Source organism: Trypanosoma rangeli, assembly GCF_003719475.1.
Source record: "Trypanosoma rangeli strain AM80 chromosome Unknown Tra_15.4_contig_00196, whole genome shotgun sequence".
In the NCBI taxonomy this organism is placed as follows: Eukaryota; Euglenozoa; class Kinetoplastea; order Trypanosomatida; family Trypanosomatidae; genus Trypanosoma; species Trypanosoma rangeli.
This window is the reverse complement of record NW_021705931.1, coordinates 20,952-38,197: the sequence shown is the minus strand read 5'-3', so window position 1 is coordinate 38,197 and position 17,246 is coordinate 20,952. Positions and strand designations below refer to the sequence as shown.

The window sequence follows — 17,246 nt, the reverse complement described above, 5'->3', positions numbered from 1 at the left end:
CTACTATATATATATATATATATATATATATATATATATGTTGCGTGTGTGTGTGTCGCGTGTACGTAACCGCAAGGAGCGGGTCATGAGGTTGTGTGAATTCGCATTGTTGATATGCGTTCTTCTTGTCACAACCACCACGACGGGTGACCTTGGCGGGGTTGTCCCTGCGCCCATCTCAAGAACACGAGAGTCCTGGAGGATCCACAGGCTTCAGGTCGTGATTTACCTGAACACCACAACGTGCTCCGCGGCAGCAGAAGCCTCACAGACTTTTCCCGTGGCATTGGAAAGTGACTTGCTTGAGGGCATCTTCCATGAAATTTCGTTGACGAGGGAAGCTTCCTACTCAAGCCAAGCATCTTCTGGATCAGTGTCTTGTGACATTCACTGCATTTCCTCATGGGATGCGGTGGCCACTGAGGCTTATCGGGGGAGAGGAGCCGTCTGTTCCTTCCCTTCCACACTTCTTTGCAAGTGGGAGGTGGACGAGGCAACATCCAGTTTGGCGAATCTCCATGTAGCGTGTCAGAGACGCGTCTGGGAGCTCTACACGACGGCGAACAACGCTACGGAGGCCAAGCATGCCAACAGCAGCAGTAAATACATTTTTAGGCGCTCCTCAGAGGTGTATTACAACCTGACTGGTGACCGGCGTCATCTGGTGGCGGTGGGTGGTGACTGCTATCGCAGCGAGCTTTTTGCAGCTTCTGCAAGCAGCAATTGCGGTCGGGTGTTGTGTTTGGGGGTCGCTATGATTGTGCTGGCGGCTGTCGTGGCGCTGGTCTTGGTAGTTGCTGTGGTGTATGTGTGTCACCGGCAACTCTTTGGCCGCTGCTTTCTGCCCAGCCCCAACGGTGGTGAGCCAACCTTCTCTTCACAGCTGGTTGCACGTCTAGCGGATGATAACGAGATTAGCGGTAACGCAACATACGAGCCCTGGAAACGGCCTGTGGAGCCCTCAATGCCCTTCAATCCACCCATTTACGTTTCTTTAGGGAACTTTAAATCTCCACTGTCCCGGTCATCGGAAACAATGACTGCGTATTTTTTGAAAACCGGGGAACCCACGACAAATGTTTCGCCAAAAATTGCGCGAACAGTCAGTACCTCTGGGCAAAGGCAAGACTCAGCGCCGGCCTCCATACACCTGAGGTGTCATCATTCAACGCCGCGGCAGTATGAACCGCCACATGTGGATGGCGTTGAGTTGGCTCTGCACGGTGACAGCGGACTGGGTGGCTGGGGTGCTTGGCACTCAGAAAGGTCCTCGCCCATCGCTTGCGAGGTAGACATATCGAAAGAGGAGCGCGAGCAGCTCCTGCGCCAGCGTTCATGGCTTAGAGAGCACGTCACAGGCCTTGATACACTGTAAGCAACAACACCAACTACAGCGATAGGTTATTTTTTATTTTTATTTTTATTCTGTTTGCTTACGCTCAGAGAATGCGTGGTGAATCACACGGGTACGGATATGCAGATGCATATATATGTGCATCTTTAACATTTGTGGCCATTTATTTATGTACGCGCTCCTATACGGAATTTGACTTTGAAATGCTGTGTTGACACAATATTTCCCGTTGTTTTTTTTTTTAGTTTTGGCGCTCTCGTGTGTTTGAAAGGGGCGGGGGAGATGTCTGCTTGTCCGTAAAACGCTGTTTTATTTTTCTACTCTACTTATTTGTCATCTTACTAGAACACAAGTACACTGAGAGTGAATTGACAAAGACCACCTCACTTACAGGGATACAAAGAGGTGTGTGACACAGACGACACACGGCGTAAATGAAGTCTTCTTTGGCCTTTACGGTGCGGCACGCAGTTGTCCCGGTGATTGGATGCAATTTACTCTTCCCCGTCCGCCGCGTGTACTGCGTTGGGCAGAACTACGCGGACCACGCGAAGGAGATGGGCGGCGTGGCTTCCAAGACCAATCCATTCTTCTTCAGCAAGCCTCCTGACGCCGTTGTCAGTTGCGAGACAAACCACACGGCGGCGATGGAGGTCAACGTCCGATATCCGCCTCAGACCAGCAACTACCAGCATGAGGTGGAGCTGGTCGTCGCCATTGGCGAAGGTCGTGGTGGCAAGACAAAGTACGGTGCCATCTCCCCTGGAGAGGTGCACAACATCATCTACGGCTACGCTGTGGGTCTTGACCTGACACGGCGCGACTTGCAGTTGGCAGCGAAGACGAATGGGAAGCCGTGGGACTTGGCGAAAGGCGCTGACGAGAGCGCCCCACTCTCAGCTATTGCGCCCGTGGAGTTTCTTCGAAAGCAGGCGTACGCCATGTTTTACGCGACGGAGGAGAGTTATAAGCAGGCGATGAACGCCAAAGCCCAAGAAGAGCCCACTGTTCTTTGTCGGGGCAACATCGAGCTGTGGGTGAACGGGGAATGTCGGCAAAAGAGCGACCTGTCATCGTTTGTTACCCCCATCGATGAGCTGCTCTCTATTTTGTCGCACTCCGTGGAGCTGGCCCCCGGCGACCTCGTCTTCACAGGAACCCCGTCGGGTGTTTCTGCCTTGAAACTCGGTGACGAGATCCGGGCAGCGATTGAAGGTGTTGGTGAGATTGCAGTGCGGCTGCACTAATTCATACATATATGTTTTTTTTCTTTTTTGTTGAAAACAATCCAAAGAGAAAGAAAGAAGAAGAAAAAAATAGCAATGCATTTTGCCTTGGCTTTGATTCTCAACCCGCACTTTGTATTTCTCCTGTGGAGTGTTGCTGTAAGGGGGAGAAAACCCATCCCTGTTGTCGTGCCTCCATGCGTGATCTACGCCTCACCTATTATTATTATTATTATTCTCTCCCGCTCTCTTGTCGCTTTCCCCACCATCTACTGCGTTGATGGAAATAGAAGAAGTGATAGTTTAAGAGGGGAAGGCGAGGTGGTGACAGGGCGTCGTCACACACTCCGCCCACCCGAGAGGAAAAAAAAGGAAACAGGAAACAAATATACACACAACCAAAAGGAAGATATACGACAAAAATAGTTTTCTATTGTAATACACACAGAAAGAGAGATAAGTAGAGAGAATAGAGGAAAATAAAAATAGGTGTTGCTCCTAGTAGTCGTTTGTGTTACTGCTGTTGCTGTCGAGTGCAGGTGCAGCCGTCTGCTCTGTTGCGCTTTTTTTCTTCTCTAGCTGCTAGTCTGCTGTGGTAATAGTTGTTGTTGTGACTCGGTTCTTTTGCCCCTGTTGTTGTTGTTGTTTTTTTTTTTCTTCTTCACTCCTCCCGTTTTCGCCGTAGTGTGTTTTTTCCGTGTTTTTGCTGGAGTTTTGATAATTCTGCTTTTTGTTTTTGTTGATATATCTTCAGTCACCGCAATTTATTTTGCTGTTGTCGCCACGACAACAAATGAGCCTCACCACCCAGAGCCGGACGGAGAACTCCAGGCAACAGCTTCGGGCTGTGCATTTGCAGCGAAAGTGCCCTGACAAGGCCATAGAACCTCTCGAAAAATTGTGCATGTCGCTTGTGATGGGGGTTGAACGATATCTTCGCAGCTTTGATGCCGCTATGGCGATACCGATGCTGCTTCGCATGACGGAAAGGGAGACGTTTTCGAGCTACGGGGACGCCCTGACGCTGCTCTTTCGTGCGCTTGCTCTTATCATGGAGTATGTTCCGAGCTCCCATGAAAGTGTGCGGTCGTACCATAAGCGGCTAATGAAGTCAGTGTGCCAGGCCCTCTCCCAGACACTTTCGTCTAGGATGAAGTACAGCAATACCGATAACGTGATGCTCATGGAGGAGTCCCTGCGACTCATTCACTTCATTACGAAAGATGAGGGTAACATTTCTGTCCTGCGCTTTGGGATGAAGTATATTATACGGATAGCCGCCTCGGAAAATACGTTAATGGCGCGTCAGGCCTTTGCTGTGCTTCTCACCATCTGCTCCAAGATTACCTTGCCCTCGGATGCGGCAAAGCCATCACTTTTTCGACTGCCGTTTTTGTTCATTGGTAATGATAAGAGTGGCATGTATAGAGGTTGCGGCTTCGACTTGTTGGAGTCAGAAGAAACGCTACGGGTGACTACCGTGGAGACTGTCCTTATCCCTTTTTTGCACTCAGCACTTCAGCAGTATGCAGCGAATCTTGAGAGCTTTTCAGATGCGTGGTCGTTTTTGGAGCAGACTTTACAGTGTCTAAGCATGCTGATGCGCCGGTCTATGTTGTGTCATCGCCCCTCCACTACCCGAAAAATTGTCACACGTGAAATGTGCTGCACGGTCTTTCAACTGCTTCTCTCTAACGACACAAATGTGGCGCTCGAGCAGGCTGTTCGCTCTGACCGACTGTTGCTCTGCGAAACTGTGTTGGGTGACGCCATTGCGGCAGATTCACTCGTGACAGCAGAGTCCCTTCTCTGTGAGGAGGCTGTGGCCTACTACAAACTTCTACTAGAGGAGCAAGATAGTGGCCTCATTACGCAGCTGGATGACCCCTTTCCGATAGGCAGCATGGCGTCCCGAAACACCCAACGACGTGACAGGAACAACATTGTCTCCATCGCCGCCATTCGCCTCTTTGTTCTTGCCTGTCCGTGTGTCTTAAGCGAGGCGTTTGGCCCCAAGCCCAAGGTTCTACTGCCAGTCCACCAGTGGTACTGGGAGGATGAGATACGGCACAGTAACGCCATCACTGAGGAGGCCTGTGTGACGCTGGAAACGGGATTTGATCGTTTATGTAAGGAGGTTTCCCTTCGACTGCATATGAAGGCGGTAACAGCGAATTTTCAGACAATGAAGTTGTCGAGTGGCTTTGGTAGTTTGGATCGTAATATTTTACGCAAAATAGTCCCATTTGTGTTTCACTTTGTGAATGAGACGGATGTTCGTATAGTCAAAGCGGCAAAGGAGGCCATGCTAGCCTGCAACCCTGCGCCTATCTGTAGGCGGGAGGCGAAATCCATTGCTGCCATGGAGACCGTGGCGGCCATACAAGGTTTGGACAAACTTTTTATATTGAACAAAACTGCCGTTACACCGGCAATATATATGTGCATTGCGGAGGTTTTCCTTGAGGATTTGTGCGGTCTCGTGCTTTCAGTCTCTGGGCAGATGGCTATGCAGTTAGGAACCTCAGCGTGTGCGTCGTTGCTTCAGGCTGCCATTTGCACTGGCGAAGATCAGCGACTGGAGAGTCTGTTGTGTAGAATTATTCGTCCCTTCTGTGAGATGTTGCGTGAGGCCTTGGTGTCGGGGGACAAAGCCACTAAGTCCGTATCCCTCACAATGATGGTGTGGCTGCTGTGTCATCCGCGAGCATCGACGTGGAAGTTTAGCGAGACAGCGTTGCGGTGCGGCGTGGTGAATCAATTGGAAATTATGTTGCTCTCGTCGGCTACCAGGGAAGTCACCACGAAGGCGAAGGGACTTAGTACCCTTTTCAAAAAGAAAAATATGGTGAAACCAACACGCACCGCATACCTGGCGGCATCTGCGTTGACAATTCACCGGGCGATCAAGAAGCAGCTGTTAAGGCCACAATCCCCACAAGCAGGGAACGGTCTCAGCACGACGGATGTAACGTTGGTGGAAACAGTAGTGAATGACCTAAAGGTCTGCGCCGCCGTCCCGGGGCTGCACCAAAACGTGGTGGCACATACATTTGAGGTCATGGAAAAGTCAGTGAGCAACATGACAGTGTATGAGATGTCTACGTTGGGTATCGCCGACGCCGTGCTCAACTACCTGCTTGGCGAAAACTACAACGATTACTGTAGCGGTGCTATCGACATCTCAGCGGGTGTGACACCGTCGGCAGCACAGAAGGAACTGTTTGCTAGAGTCGTTGAACTGGGGTCTGAAGAAAGAGATGATCTACTACTGGCTTTTGGCGGCCAGCGTACCGCCAAAGGCCTTCATCAGAAATGTCAAAAAGAGCGTCTGCAGTGCTTTCTGGAATGTGCGATGCAGCGACCACGTGGGGTGAAGGCGTTGATTGAGAATCTGGTCTCCACAATCCCTCTGCGATTTACATTACCGCTTGTGGAATCACTCTTGGGCGCCTTTCGGGTCTCGTGTCGATCGCCTGTTAAGGCTGTATTTGCGGCCAGCCAAATATCACCCATTGTTAGTCTTTGCTGTAAGCCTGGGGTGGCATCAGATGCTGTCCGGCGAAACAACCCTGAGAAAAAAGACTGCAGGAGTACGAGCCAGCACAACATGTCATCTGCATTTTCAGCAGTATTGCAGTCTGAATTAACTTTTCCCTCTGAAGCTGAGGAGGAGGCAGTTCACCCCCGTGAGAACTGCCCTCGTGGGCATCGTTTGCACGTCGTAGTGGGATCACAATCTTTGTGTTTCTGTGATATCTGTGAGGAAGAGCTACACAACGGCTTGTGTTGCCAGCGCTGTGCTTTCCACATATGTAAGGACTGCTACACGGATCCCAAAGTACAGTACGAGGGTGGCATTCCTGGTGTGGGTTCCAGGCCAAGTGGTGGCCTCATCTCGCGACCTGCAGGGCGTTTACAGCATCAACGACAACACCGGGAACAGCTGGAACGAGAACGTGAAGGAGTGTTAGGGCCGTCTCCTCGTGCTCATTTATTTGCTAGCATTGGCGACATTGAGCGACACTTCCGCACGGGATCATCCTTAACGCGGAACACGGATGTGGCACCTGCTCCACAGTCAGTGTTGCAGAATATTGATTTTTTTGTACGACGTGCCAAGACTTTTCTTGCTCGTAAACCGATTCGCTACAGCGAAAAAGCTCTTCGTCAGGCAGTGTGTCGCATTCTAAACTCCTTCTCGTTACACGGTCCTATTATTGACTTTGATGAAGCTGCACATAACGATGCGGAGAGCCTGACGTTAAGCTCAAAGGAGCTCCAGGAGCTAACAGGGGTCTTGCAAGACGCGATGGAGGAGCGGTATGTGCTCTACACCGCACCTGGTGGTCGTTGCGCCTACCAGGAAACACTTATAGGGAATTTTCTTCAGCGTGCTCTTCATGAGGGAAGTTTGGGAGTTGTGGAACAGCTGGAAACCTGCTTGCTCAACATCGAGGGTTACGGTGAACCTTCTACCATTCTTGCAGACTTGTGCCAGGGTGAACTTCTGCTACTGAGACGCGACGAAGCTGGCATGCAGTCGCCGTTGTCAGATATGCCAACTAAGGCAAGCAATGCGCAAACGTATACCTTTCACCATTTTGAAACGGACGAGGACACGCGTTGCGTATGTGGGACGATGTCAAGAAAAGAGCTTAACTCCACGTATATACCAAAACTCATGCGCAAGCCCTCGCGGCTCTCCCGAAACGCAGATACACTTTTGCTTATCTTGCTGCAAAAGTTACTACACCCGCTGATTAAGCAGGGTATTATGGACATTGATGCTGGTGTCTTTGTGAGTGCCCCTTTCACAACTCTCGTCGTAAAGGCGTTGGCGGCGTCGGCACTCCGTGTGGCTCTTCTGCCCCCTAGGCTTGCGGTTCCTAGGTGGACAGACTTTGTTATCACAGAGGCGAGCTTTCTTTTGCCGTTAAATGTCCGTGAACGCATTGCCCGCTTTTTTGCCTACGATGCTCGCCGGGCACTACATAACTATTTAAGGTCATTACCCACAAGTCGCTCCAATCGGTTTATCAGTATTTACCCAGCGGAATGGGGGCGGTGGGCAAATCATAAATTTCGTGTGAACCGTGCTTCACTGCTGCATGATGCGTACAAGGTGCTCCGCAAAAGTGCAGACTCCAGGCTACCGATATCTATCGAATTTGAGGGGGATGTTGGGGTTGGGCAGGGTCCCACGGCACACTTCTACACCTTAATTGCTGAGGAGGTCAAAAAAGCAAATCTAAATCTTTGGCGCAATGGGACGTCTCCCGCACAACGCAAAGGCAAATACAATAACGTAGACGCGAATAGCAGCGATGCAAAGGTGGAACCTCCGGCAGAAGGATTGTATCCAGTTGTGCTTGACGCGAAGGATCAGGGTTGCCTGTGCCCTCTCGCTCCGCAGCACTTGCCACGAGGAGTGAAAGAGCTGACAGAACATTTCTTCTCCCTTGTTGACTATGCGGAGTTTGAGCGCGAGCGAACTAGGTGCTATTATCTTATCGGAGCTGCTCTTGGCCGTGCTTTTACAGACGAAATGGTTTTTCCTCTGGATTTAAGTCCTGCCCTCGCCATTTTTATGAAACGAGATACCCCATTCCCACGCATCCTTTTCACCGCCGACACTACGGTTGACGAGGGAATAGAGCGGCCCATTGATTTCATGGATCTTTCTCTTGATGATGTGGAGCTGATGGATCGCTCCATCGCGGCCAGCGTGCGATCGCTGCTCACACTCAACCCCGCCACCTTGGAGTCGCTCTCGATACCCTTCACACTTCCCGGCCACGACAACTTTGAGATGGTGCCTGGAGGCGCAGGGAAGTTTCTGACGAATAAGAATTGTGCTCAGTACATTCGTCGGGTTTGTAGTGCGTTATTGTATGAAGCTGCGGTGTTGCCCATTCGTTTCCTTGTGCGCGGGTTTCGCGACATTGTTCCGTGTGAGTCACTCGCCCCGCTTGATGTCCAGGAGACGATGAGCCTATTGTGCGGGTGTGCAGTAAGCGACACCAAGCCGCTGTGGACCCTTGCGGAAATCAAATCCATCCTTGTTGCCGATCACGGCTACCAAAACGACTCTCCGCAGATGACAATGTTGCAGAACATCCTGGCAAACCGACTGACGCCGGTGGAGCAGCGTAGTTTCCTCCTCTTCTGCACGGGCTGTCCACGCTTACCGGTCGGCGGTGTCGGAGCCCTTGGGGCCATCACGGTAGTCAGACGCTCAGACTTGACGGTGCTTCATGATTCATACAGTCTAGGGGACGGCGACAGTCACGCCGCCAGTGGAACGGGGGGAGAGAAACGAAGCACCACGCCAGAGAGTGGGCAGGGCTTTTTGCTAATTCAGGGAGACTGGCCGCTGCCATCCGTCAACACATGCTTTCGCTACCTGAAGCTTCCCCCTTACCCCACAGAGGAGCTTATGTACAACAAGTTACGACTGAGCATCACACAAGGGGGAGAGACATTTCAGCTGTCCTGAGCACATTGAGCGAAATGTTAAAAATAGGGAAAGTGCCGCTTTCGTTTTTGTTGTGGCGTGTATGTGTATGTGTATGTGTTTTGTTTTTGTTTTTGTTTTTGTTTGATGTGTGTGTTTTTTTTTCTTGGTTTGGTGTTTTTCTCTCTTTCTTTGCCTCGTGCGCCGTTTATTTGTTTTTTCCTGCGGGGCTACAATTTGTGCCCTGTCAGCGTTTTTGTGTTGTATTTTGTTGGGGGAGCGCCAGTTTTGATATTTTGCTATGACTGCTGCTCCATTGGCAACCTTTTTCCTTTTACCTCCCATTTTTTGTTTGCTTGTTTGTTTGTTTGGTTGGTTGGTTGCGTACGTCTCTTGCAATCGCATAACAGTATGACTGGCGGGCAACTCACTGCGTAGTAATTGTGATGAGTTCAACCAACAGCTGTGTAACACGTATGCATGGGGAGCACGCGCGTGTATGTATGTGTGTGTGGGTGAGGGGAGGGGGTGGGGGTGAGGGGAGGGGCGAGTGCATTTCCAAACAACGTTGCCCAGGACACCTTCAATGCATGCGTGAAAACTAACTATATAAATATATATATATATATATCACTGGGCACGGGCACCGATGTGCGTTCTCCTGTGTGGTGGGCCGCAGTAGAAAAAAAAAAAAGACCAGAAACAGCACGAAATACAAACACACACACACAAACACACACACACACACACACACACACAGTTGACTTTTAGATGTAACTTCACGTTCTTTTCCGCGGTACTTGTGTGGTTGTGATATGTTAGTTGTGGAAACACGACGGTGCAAAGGCAAAGTGAAACACCACTTCAGTGGGCGTGTCTGCAGGGCTTACCTGTTGCGCTAGCGATGTGTCCTCACAATGCATGCATGTGAAGGAAATGTAGGGATAATGAGATTGTGAGAAGTAAAATGAGCTCATGCTAAAGAAACATGGACACACGTACGCAATGAAAGATGTGGGAATGCACATGACAACCCTCTCCGTTTTTTGTTTGCTTTGCCCTCCTCCACTTCACGTTGTTCCTCACTGTAGGTGTGAGGGAATGCTGTGTAACTGTTGGTCCTTGGATCCTGTTGTGGGCTCACGTACACACTCTCTGTGCGTTTTCTATCTTTTTTTTTGTCTTTTTATTTCCTTCTTTGAGTCGTTGTTGGTATTGCCCACACGCTTACGCAACTCTCCGTTGTTTTTCTATTTTATTCTTCATGCGCCGGCGCCAAGGCGACGTTAGAACACCGCATGCAGGTGCCACCCAATTTCTTGTTTTTCGGGGGATCACTTGACGCGCATACGCCCCCTTCCTTCCCCCTCTCGACGGCTCTGCGCGCTTCTGGCATCTCACGTGACACACCAATGGCAGTACCACCCTCCCCGCCGTTTGTGTGTGTGTGTGTTTTTTTTTTTGCGATCTAACGCCTCTCATTGTTGCGTTTTTTTTTTTTTGCAACTTTCATTCCTACTGTCTCACCGACATCACTGGTGGGCGCATGTGTAGGGTCTGAAAATGGTGAAGAAGTTGAACCCCGCCACGCTACTGCCGGCGCTGACGACAAACACGCGGTACCTGAAAAAACTAAAGTTTATCACGAAGCGGAAGGAGGCGGCGGCGGCGGGGCGGCGGAGCGGCGGCAAGGCGAAGAAGAAGAAGGCAACGAAGAAGAGTGGTAGCGCGGCACGAGGGAGCGGGAAGAAGGCGGCAAAGGCTGCTGCGAAGAAGTCATCCGGCGTCTCGGCGAAGAAGAAAAAGACACCTGTCCACGGCACTGCGACCAAAACGAAGCGGAAAACTATTAATAATAATAAGAGCGGGAACGGGGATGCGCGTGATACGGCGTTACAGCAGCAGCCAAAACAGAAACAACTATCACCGGAGGAAGTAGATCAGCAGATGATAGCGCAAGCGATTCGTGGCGACGAAGGCACACACAACACCTCGTTGGCTGCTGGTGCTGCGGCTGAGGCGGGGGTGGAAGACTTCGTGCAGTACCCGTGCCTGCCCTTCCTAGAGGACTACGCGGAGCAGAAACGCAGCGAGATTGTCTCCGCGGACACTCTTCTGAGCAACGCCCATGCGTACTTCAAGGATCTTGGAAAGAGAGAATCCGCGATGCGACGCGCCGCGGCGAAGCGTCTGAAGGAATTGAAGGCCATCAACCGGCGCGGTGGCGACAGAGACGGATTCCGCTACGTTGTTCCGCGGAACGTGAAGGAGGTTGTTCGGCAGATGACGCAGAACGCTGAGGGGCCAGACGAGGCAGCGGTGGACACAACACATCTGACCTCGACCTTTGGGGGAGACGAGGCGCAGGATACATCTGAGCCGCCCATGCATCGCAAGCGGCGCAGGAAAAGCTGCTTTTCTGACTTCTACCAGTTCCAGGTGAGCAAGCGTTGGACACGCAATGCGGAGAGCTTCCTGAACAGGGGGCGTGCGCACAAGTCCATGTTTGAGGCCTCGCGACCGCAGCGCTCCATCAAGAAGTTCTAAACACGAGGGAGGAGCGGCAGTAATAAAGGTGAAAGAAACCAAAAAAAAACACACACATATACACATACACAATGCGGTGGAAAATAGTGGAAGGGCCTGCGTGTGACATAAATTGCGCCTTGTGCGGAGTCTGCGTGTTTCTTTTTTTTTTTGTTGTCTATGAGTATGTGTTTACTTGTGTATACCTTGTCACGCTTTAGCTGAGGGGATAGGGAGGGAGGCGACAAAACAAAAAAAAACGTCAATTAAACGACAATCTATGTCAACGTTCCCTTGCAGTCCTTTTTATTGTGTGTGTGAGTGTGTGTTTGTTTGCCCTCGACGTCTCAGGGAGGCAGAAGGAGAGGAGGAGGCTTCTTTCGATGTGGGACAAGAACTCACAGGAATTGTTTTGCACGTGACTTGGTCTATGAAAGCTGTTTTTTTTTATTTATTGTTCTTTGTTTTCAGCTCTCTCTCTCTCTCTTTCTCTCTCTTTCTGTCTGTCTCTTTCTTACACTCACTCAGTGAGCACCTAAGTTTTAGGTTTTTGGTTGTGGTGGTGGGCTTGGGGAGCACGGCGACTGTGGTATCGTTTGCGCCAGGGAGTGGTGCGTCGGCGTGCATAATACACACAGTTTGGCGAGTGAGACACGCTTACAAGAAAAAGGCGCAGTGGGTGCAAATGGGGAAGTTGCGTGACTTGTGGTCCGGCGAGGCTGAGCGAGCGGTCAATGCGCCGCTGCCGGTGCGTATCGCGCGCGGCTGGGATGTGCAGCCCGAAGTGCTGCCCGCCAAACCTCTCGCCCCGCGCAGGAGGAAGTACGTGCATGTGCGGCCGAACAACCGTGACGCGGTATCGCTACCGCACCCTGGTCAGAGTTATAACCCGGTGGACAACGACCACCAGGCCGCGCTGCGAGTGGCGGTGAGGAAGTTGGAGCGGAAGCGGTCCGCAGACGAAAAGTTTGTCGCCATGATTACCCACGGTCGCGACACACCGATCACAGGGAATTTCTCAGCGGACAAGACCTGGGAGGAGGAGGTCCAAGAGCGGCCGCAGAAGCCCAAAAAGAAGACAAACCCGAAGTGGGAGGAAGAAAAGAAGAAGAAGAGGCAAAAGAAGAAGAAGAAGGCGTTGAAGGCCTCGGTGCAGGCTGCCAAGCGTGCCTTCCCGCATCGCCGCCATCCGAAGCGTGAGGTTGCGGTAAAGGAGGCAGACGAGCTTGGCGAGATCCTAGCGGCGCACGAAAAGCGACAAGCCCGGCGCGAGGCTGCGAGGGAGCGACGCCGCACCGTGAAGCGTGATAATATGCAGGTGAAAAGTTTTGGTCGTTACCATCACACGCCGTTGGTGTTGGACGTGGCGCCGACAGACAAACTCGTTGGATCGCTGCGTCACTTGAATGGCAGTTGCATTCACCCCGTTATGGATCGAATGAAGTCGTTGGAGGAACGCAACCTTGTGCCGCCACGAATGCGACACACGTATAATAAACGAAAGGTGCTGAAACCAAAGGGTGAGGTGCGTGTGAAGCGTGAGACGTTTGGCCTGTTGCCAGAGACAACCTTCTAGAGGAACACGGCAAGTAGGCGAAGTGCGGGAAACGCAAGGAGTAGCGTCGGGGAATTAACGACTGCTGTTCTCGTCAGTTAAGGCGGTTAAGACAGACCCAAACCTTGTCTGTGTTTGTCGCACACCTTTCTCACGCAGGCAGGCGGTGGTGCGATGCACCGTTATATATATATGTATATATATATATATATATCGTTTTCTTCACGTTGCGACTTTTGTCTACTTGTTCCTTTTTCTTTTTCTTCTTTTTTTTTTTTTTGCTTGCGTTTCCGTATCTCATTGGCATTTCTGGGTGCATAGAGCCATACGGACTGGTGCGCTTCAGTTTGCCCTGGTCGCAGCAGTAGCAGCAGGTGGAAAGGGGGAGTGAGAGTGTACGGGGAGGGGAAAAAGCAAGAAACACACACACACACACACGAGAAGAAAAGAAGGGTCGCTGCGGCACGAAGGGGGGGGGGATCACAGCTTTACAATGAGTTTTTTGGTGAAGACGTTGCTGGGTGACAACGTGGTGCATCCGGTGGCGCGCGACAGGGCCGCATCGCCTGCTCCACAGCAAGACGAAGAGGCAGACGAGGCAAAACAGCGCGTTCCCACAAGAACGCTTATTCTTCGCGTTCAATCATGCACAGTCGCTCAGGACAGGCGTGACGCACTGACGGAGTTACAGGCGTCTCCTGACCTCCCTTATGTTATGGCGGCCAAAGAAGTTTCTTACCTTTGCAACATTCTGCGAAGCTTTCCTGACGACAACGAAGCTGTGGAGTCGTCTCTTGCTCTCCTTTCGGGTATCACGGACCTAACGAGTTACCCTGTTGGTTCCGCCAAGTACACGGTCTCTGAGAAGGAGAAGCGGCGTATTCGTGACTCCTTTCTGCATGAAATTGTTTCCGAGGTTCCATTGTTTTTGAACCATGTTAAAGCTGGGGGTTTTTGGACTCGATTTCACGCCGTACAAATCCTGCAGCGGCTGCAGGAGTACGACTCTTCCGCAGTGCACAAGCTGCTGCTTTCTTCACATGGCATCGGTGTGCTCCTGGACATTTTGAACGACGGCAACCATGGTGGTGCCCTTCGAAATGAGGGATTGGTACTCATCACATCCATCACGGCAACTGATACCGAGCTGCAGACACTGCTGGCCTTTGACAACGCTTTTGAAACGCTGTTTCAGGTCATTAAGGAGGAAGGTGGATTAGATGGAGGCGTGATTGTCTCTGATTGTCTTACCATTGTACATAACATGTTGCGAGATAACAAGGCAACACAAAAGCTCTTCCGAGAGATGGGATGTGCCCGTCTGGTTTGTACCTTATTGGAGGCGGTGCCTGAGCGTGTGCGAACCGCCATACACCATACTGCGTCCCTCAAGAAGCCTAATGCTGATGCTGGAGAGAATGTGGAAAGTAATTTTACTCCGCTGAGTAACATGCAGAGCGATGTGGTTTTTAGGGCGGTATCCATCCTTAGCTGTGTTTTACGTGGGGCCGAAGCCCACCAGGAGGGCTCTGCAGCCCAAGAGGTTCTTCTTCAAAGCGGTACATTGGGCCCGTTGTCGTCCGTGGCTCTTGGAGGCGTAGTTGTTGATGATGCAGCGCGTGTTGAGGCCTTACGAACGTTGGCAGTTCTTCTTCAGGATAGCAGAGTAGGCATTGAAGAGTTCCTGCAGTTGCAAGTTGTAACTTTGATCTGTCGCGAATTCCCATTTCGGGTAGAAGAATGGTCAGCACTCCGCGCAATTATTCATGTATTGTTGGGAATAGAGGATAGGGTGATGCAGTCTGCTGCTACGCACGTACTTCACGCCTTGCTAAGTGTTCCTTCCTGTGAAGGAGAGGTTGCGCATAATCTACTGAAAGGGTTTACTCCTTCTTTGTCCTTGTTGACACCAGCCGCCATGGCCTCGAAGGTGTTGCCAGCTGACTGTGGTGCAGCAATGGCCAGTGCCATTTTTGGCTCTATTCCATGTGCTAGAAGTAGCCAAAAGTATTATTCCGCCTTGTTATTGGATCGTCTTCTGCATGTGCCTGGTGTCGTTGAGAAGCTTCTGGCGATGGAGCAACGTATGGCGGTGGCTTCGTCACAGCTGCGACAACCTGTCAAATCTTCAGCAACGAGTAGTGTATTTCTTGCGTATGCGCAGTATGTCATTACGTGCCTCTGTGGTCACGGTGAGATGGATCTCAACACCCTTAGTGCCTGTTTCAGGGTGCTGCTACGGTGGGTAATTGGCTGCGAACAGGCGGTTCAGTTATTCGTGGGCGATCTAACATACTACAAGTTACTCCTGCAGCGAGCAGGACAAGAGGATGGCCCGGTGCATGTTCGTTTCTGGTCTGCTGCTCTCTGTGCTGCAGTATGCATCGTTGTCCCGGTGGAGGCACCAGACGCAAACCAGGAGCGGTTAAGCGGTGAAGATAGGCGGCGAATGGGCGGAAGTGGAAGTGGTGTAGAGAGTGTTCCGTTATCGCCTTTGCTGGATAGGCGACAATTGCTGGAGCTCTTCTTCAACCACCTGGGGGGTCCCGCAGTCTTTGACAGTTACCTTTTTGATGTGAAGGCCTCCAGCCCAATGTGGTCGGAGCCGCCAAAAAATGCCTTTTTGCGCCCAACTCCCGCCTTGTACGACGAAAAAATGAAAAATACGCTACTGGGCATCATCAAGGAATTCAACGACATTTGCCCATCGCGTGGTAGGATACAGACCGCGCCGTTGCAGGAGAGCACACTTTCGGTGGGCCCTGCGGCGGCAACAGCCACCATCAATGCTCCTTTCAATCTCGTTTTGGGTGACGTAGCCCCTTTTTCAGAGGGACTCTCACCACCCACGGCGAATCCGAGTGCCGCGTTTGGGACAGCAGCGGGTCTGGGAACTCCGGGACAACAACAACAACAGCTACTGCAGGTGGGGGCCTCAAACAATGCCGTGGAGGAGGTCCGAAACAGCCTGCGCAATGCGTACGAGTCCAGGGTAAAGGAGTTGGTCGAAACGAATGACGCGTTGCAGCGTGAACTGCAACTTGTGCGGGAGCAGTTGCATGCAAACACTGACGCACAAGTTTTGGAGACGGAACGTGAGAGTCGGTATCTGGAGGAGGTGACTAGTTTGCGGGAAAACATTAGACTCTTGGAGGAGGCTCTTAGTGCCGAGGAGGAAGAACACCAGCTCCTGGCACAATCACTGAACATGCTGGAGGAACAGCTGCGCGAGGCCCGCGCGAAACCAACGAACACCACCGAAGTTTTGGAGCTTCGTTGTGAGCTTCAAAAAGTGATGGAAGAGCGAGACCGCCTGCTTGTTCTCGTCGCCGAACTGGATGGGGAGAAAACTCCTGCGAGTCATGTGGAACTGAGAGCGAGGTGCCCGTCACCGTCGCCGCCTCCACTACCCCCACCATCCGCCCCGTCCTCGCTCTTTTCAGCGAAGCGGGCGGGGTCAGAGGTATACCAGCACAATTATTTCCAAGCGGCAGGTCCAAATAACCTTCAAAAGTCATCATCGTCTTCACTACATTCCTCTCAAGAACATGACGAAGGGCAGCCGCCGCGGGGTCAGTTTCAGTTGGCCACAGAGCCGTTTGGGCAACCAATAGAAACTTTAAGTGAGATGCATGGGCCTGTGGCAGCCGCACCAGATACGGAGAGACATCTGTTTTCAGATGGTTCTTTTGAGGGGCGCGTGCATGGAAGTGACATGGGGGCGCGGCGGACGGAAGCAACGTCGTCCTCAGGGGTTGTACGGCCTTCTGCTCCGCTGAACTTCAATCCCTTTGCAAATATGGTGACCGCTCAAAATGAGCTTGCAGGGGACCCGTGGTAGGGAGGGCTGCGGTGCTAAACCTTGGAAAACACGAAAAACAAACAAACAAAACCATATATAGTCGGAAAATAATCTGCAGGCGCCCAATCACAGCGTGGATTCTTACATCAAGTGACGCCTTTTTTTTTTATGTTTGAATAGCTCGTTTCGTGGCTGCTTTACCGTCTTTTTTGCTTTTTCCCTTTCAGTATGTGTGTTTTTTTTTTCTTATTGGCACTCTTGCTTCTCACGTCATCTCCTCTTTGATTGCCTCATTCCATCGCTGTGCAAAGAGCCGGGGGCAGGGG

The 17,246-nt window shown here is 51.4% G+C and overlaps 6 protein-coding genes across 6 annotated transcripts, besides 15 other annotated features; all 6 read left to right on the top strand.

Annotated features, from left to right (window-relative positions):
- Nucleotides 1-4: 4 nt before the first annotated feature.
- Nucleotides 5-39: a microsatellite.
- A 46-nt stretch (nt 40-85) lies between these two features.
- TraAM80_05792 (uncharacterized protein) lies at nt 86-1,375 on the top strand (the record flags this gene model as incomplete). The annotated part of the gene is made up of 1 exon (XM_029382659.1): nt 86-1,375. One exon carries the CDS (start codon nt 86-88, stop codon nt 1,373-1,375), a length of 1,290 nt encoding a protein of 429 aa, XP_029237670.1.
- Nucleotides 1,376-1,788: 413 nt separating this feature from the next.
- TraAM80_05791 (fumarylpyruvate hydrolase) lies at nt 1,789-2,601 on the top strand (the record flags this gene model as incomplete). Its single annotated transcript, XM_029382658.1, has 1 exon — nt 1,789-2,601. The coding sequence occupies one exon, from the start codon at nt 1,789-1,791 to the stop codon at nt 2,599-2,601; it is 813 nt and encodes a 270-aa protein (XP_029237669.1).
- Nucleotides 2,602-2,798: 197 nt separating this feature from the next.
- Nucleotides 2,799-2,817: a microsatellite.
- A 351-nt stretch (nt 2,818-3,168) lies between these two features.
- Nucleotides 3,169-3,242: a microsatellite.
- A 131-nt stretch (nt 3,243-3,373) lies between these two features.
- On the top strand, nt 3,374-9,079 carry TraAM80_05790 (E3 ubiquitin-protein ligase TRIP12; the record flags this gene model as incomplete). Its single annotated transcript, XM_029382657.1, has 1 exon — nt 3,374-9,079. The coding sequence occupies one exon, from the start codon at nt 3,374-3,376 to the stop codon at nt 9,077-9,079; it is 5,706 nt and encodes a 1,901-aa protein (XP_029237668.1).
- Nucleotides 9,080-9,127: 48 nt separating this feature from the next.
- Nucleotides 9,128-9,157: a microsatellite.
- Nucleotides 9,158-9,183: a microsatellite.
- Nucleotides 9,184-9,194: a microsatellite.
- Nucleotides 9,195-9,381: 187 nt separating this feature from the next.
- Nucleotides 9,382-9,420: a microsatellite.
- Nucleotides 9,421-9,546: 126 nt separating this feature from the next.
- Nucleotides 9,547-9,584: a microsatellite.
- A 59-nt stretch (nt 9,585-9,643) lies between these two features.
- Nucleotides 9,644-9,668: a microsatellite.
- Nucleotides 9,669-9,755: 87 nt separating this feature from the next.
- Nucleotides 9,756-9,796: a microsatellite.
- An 804-nt stretch (nt 9,797-10,600) lies between these two features.
- TraAM80_05789 (uncharacterized protein) lies at nt 10,601-11,584 on the top strand (the record flags this gene model as incomplete). The annotated part of the gene is made up of 1 exon (XM_029382656.1): nt 10,601-11,584. One exon carries the CDS (start codon nt 10,601-10,603, stop codon nt 11,582-11,584), a length of 984 nt encoding a protein of 327 aa, XP_029237667.1.
- A 289-nt stretch (nt 11,585-11,873) lies between these two features.
- Nucleotides 11,874-11,899: a microsatellite.
- A 106-nt stretch (nt 11,900-12,005) lies between these two features.
- Nucleotides 12,006-12,079: a sequence feature (GA-rich).
- A 169-nt stretch (nt 12,080-12,248) lies between these two features.
- TraAM80_05788 (uncharacterized protein) lies at nt 12,249-13,139 on the top strand (the record flags this gene model as incomplete). Its single annotated transcript, XM_029382655.1, has 1 exon — nt 12,249-13,139. The coding sequence occupies one exon, from the start codon at nt 12,249-12,251 to the stop codon at nt 13,137-13,139; it is 891 nt and encodes a 296-aa protein (XP_029237666.1).
- Nucleotides 13,140-13,301: 162 nt separating this feature from the next.
- Nucleotides 13,302-13,332: a microsatellite.
- A 37-nt stretch (nt 13,333-13,369) lies between these two features.
- Nucleotides 13,370-13,398: a microsatellite.
- Nucleotides 13,399-13,538: 140 nt separating this feature from the next.
- Nucleotides 13,539-13,556: a microsatellite.
- A 55-nt stretch (nt 13,557-13,611) lies between these two features.
- Nucleotides 13,612-16,959, top strand: TraAM80_05787 (uncharacterized protein; the record flags this gene model as incomplete). The annotated part of the gene is made up of 1 exon (XM_029382654.1): nt 13,612-16,959. One exon carries the CDS (start codon nt 13,612-13,614, stop codon nt 16,957-16,959), a length of 3,348 nt encoding a protein of 1,115 aa, XP_029237665.1.
- Nucleotides 16,960-17,246: the final 287 nt, after the last annotated feature.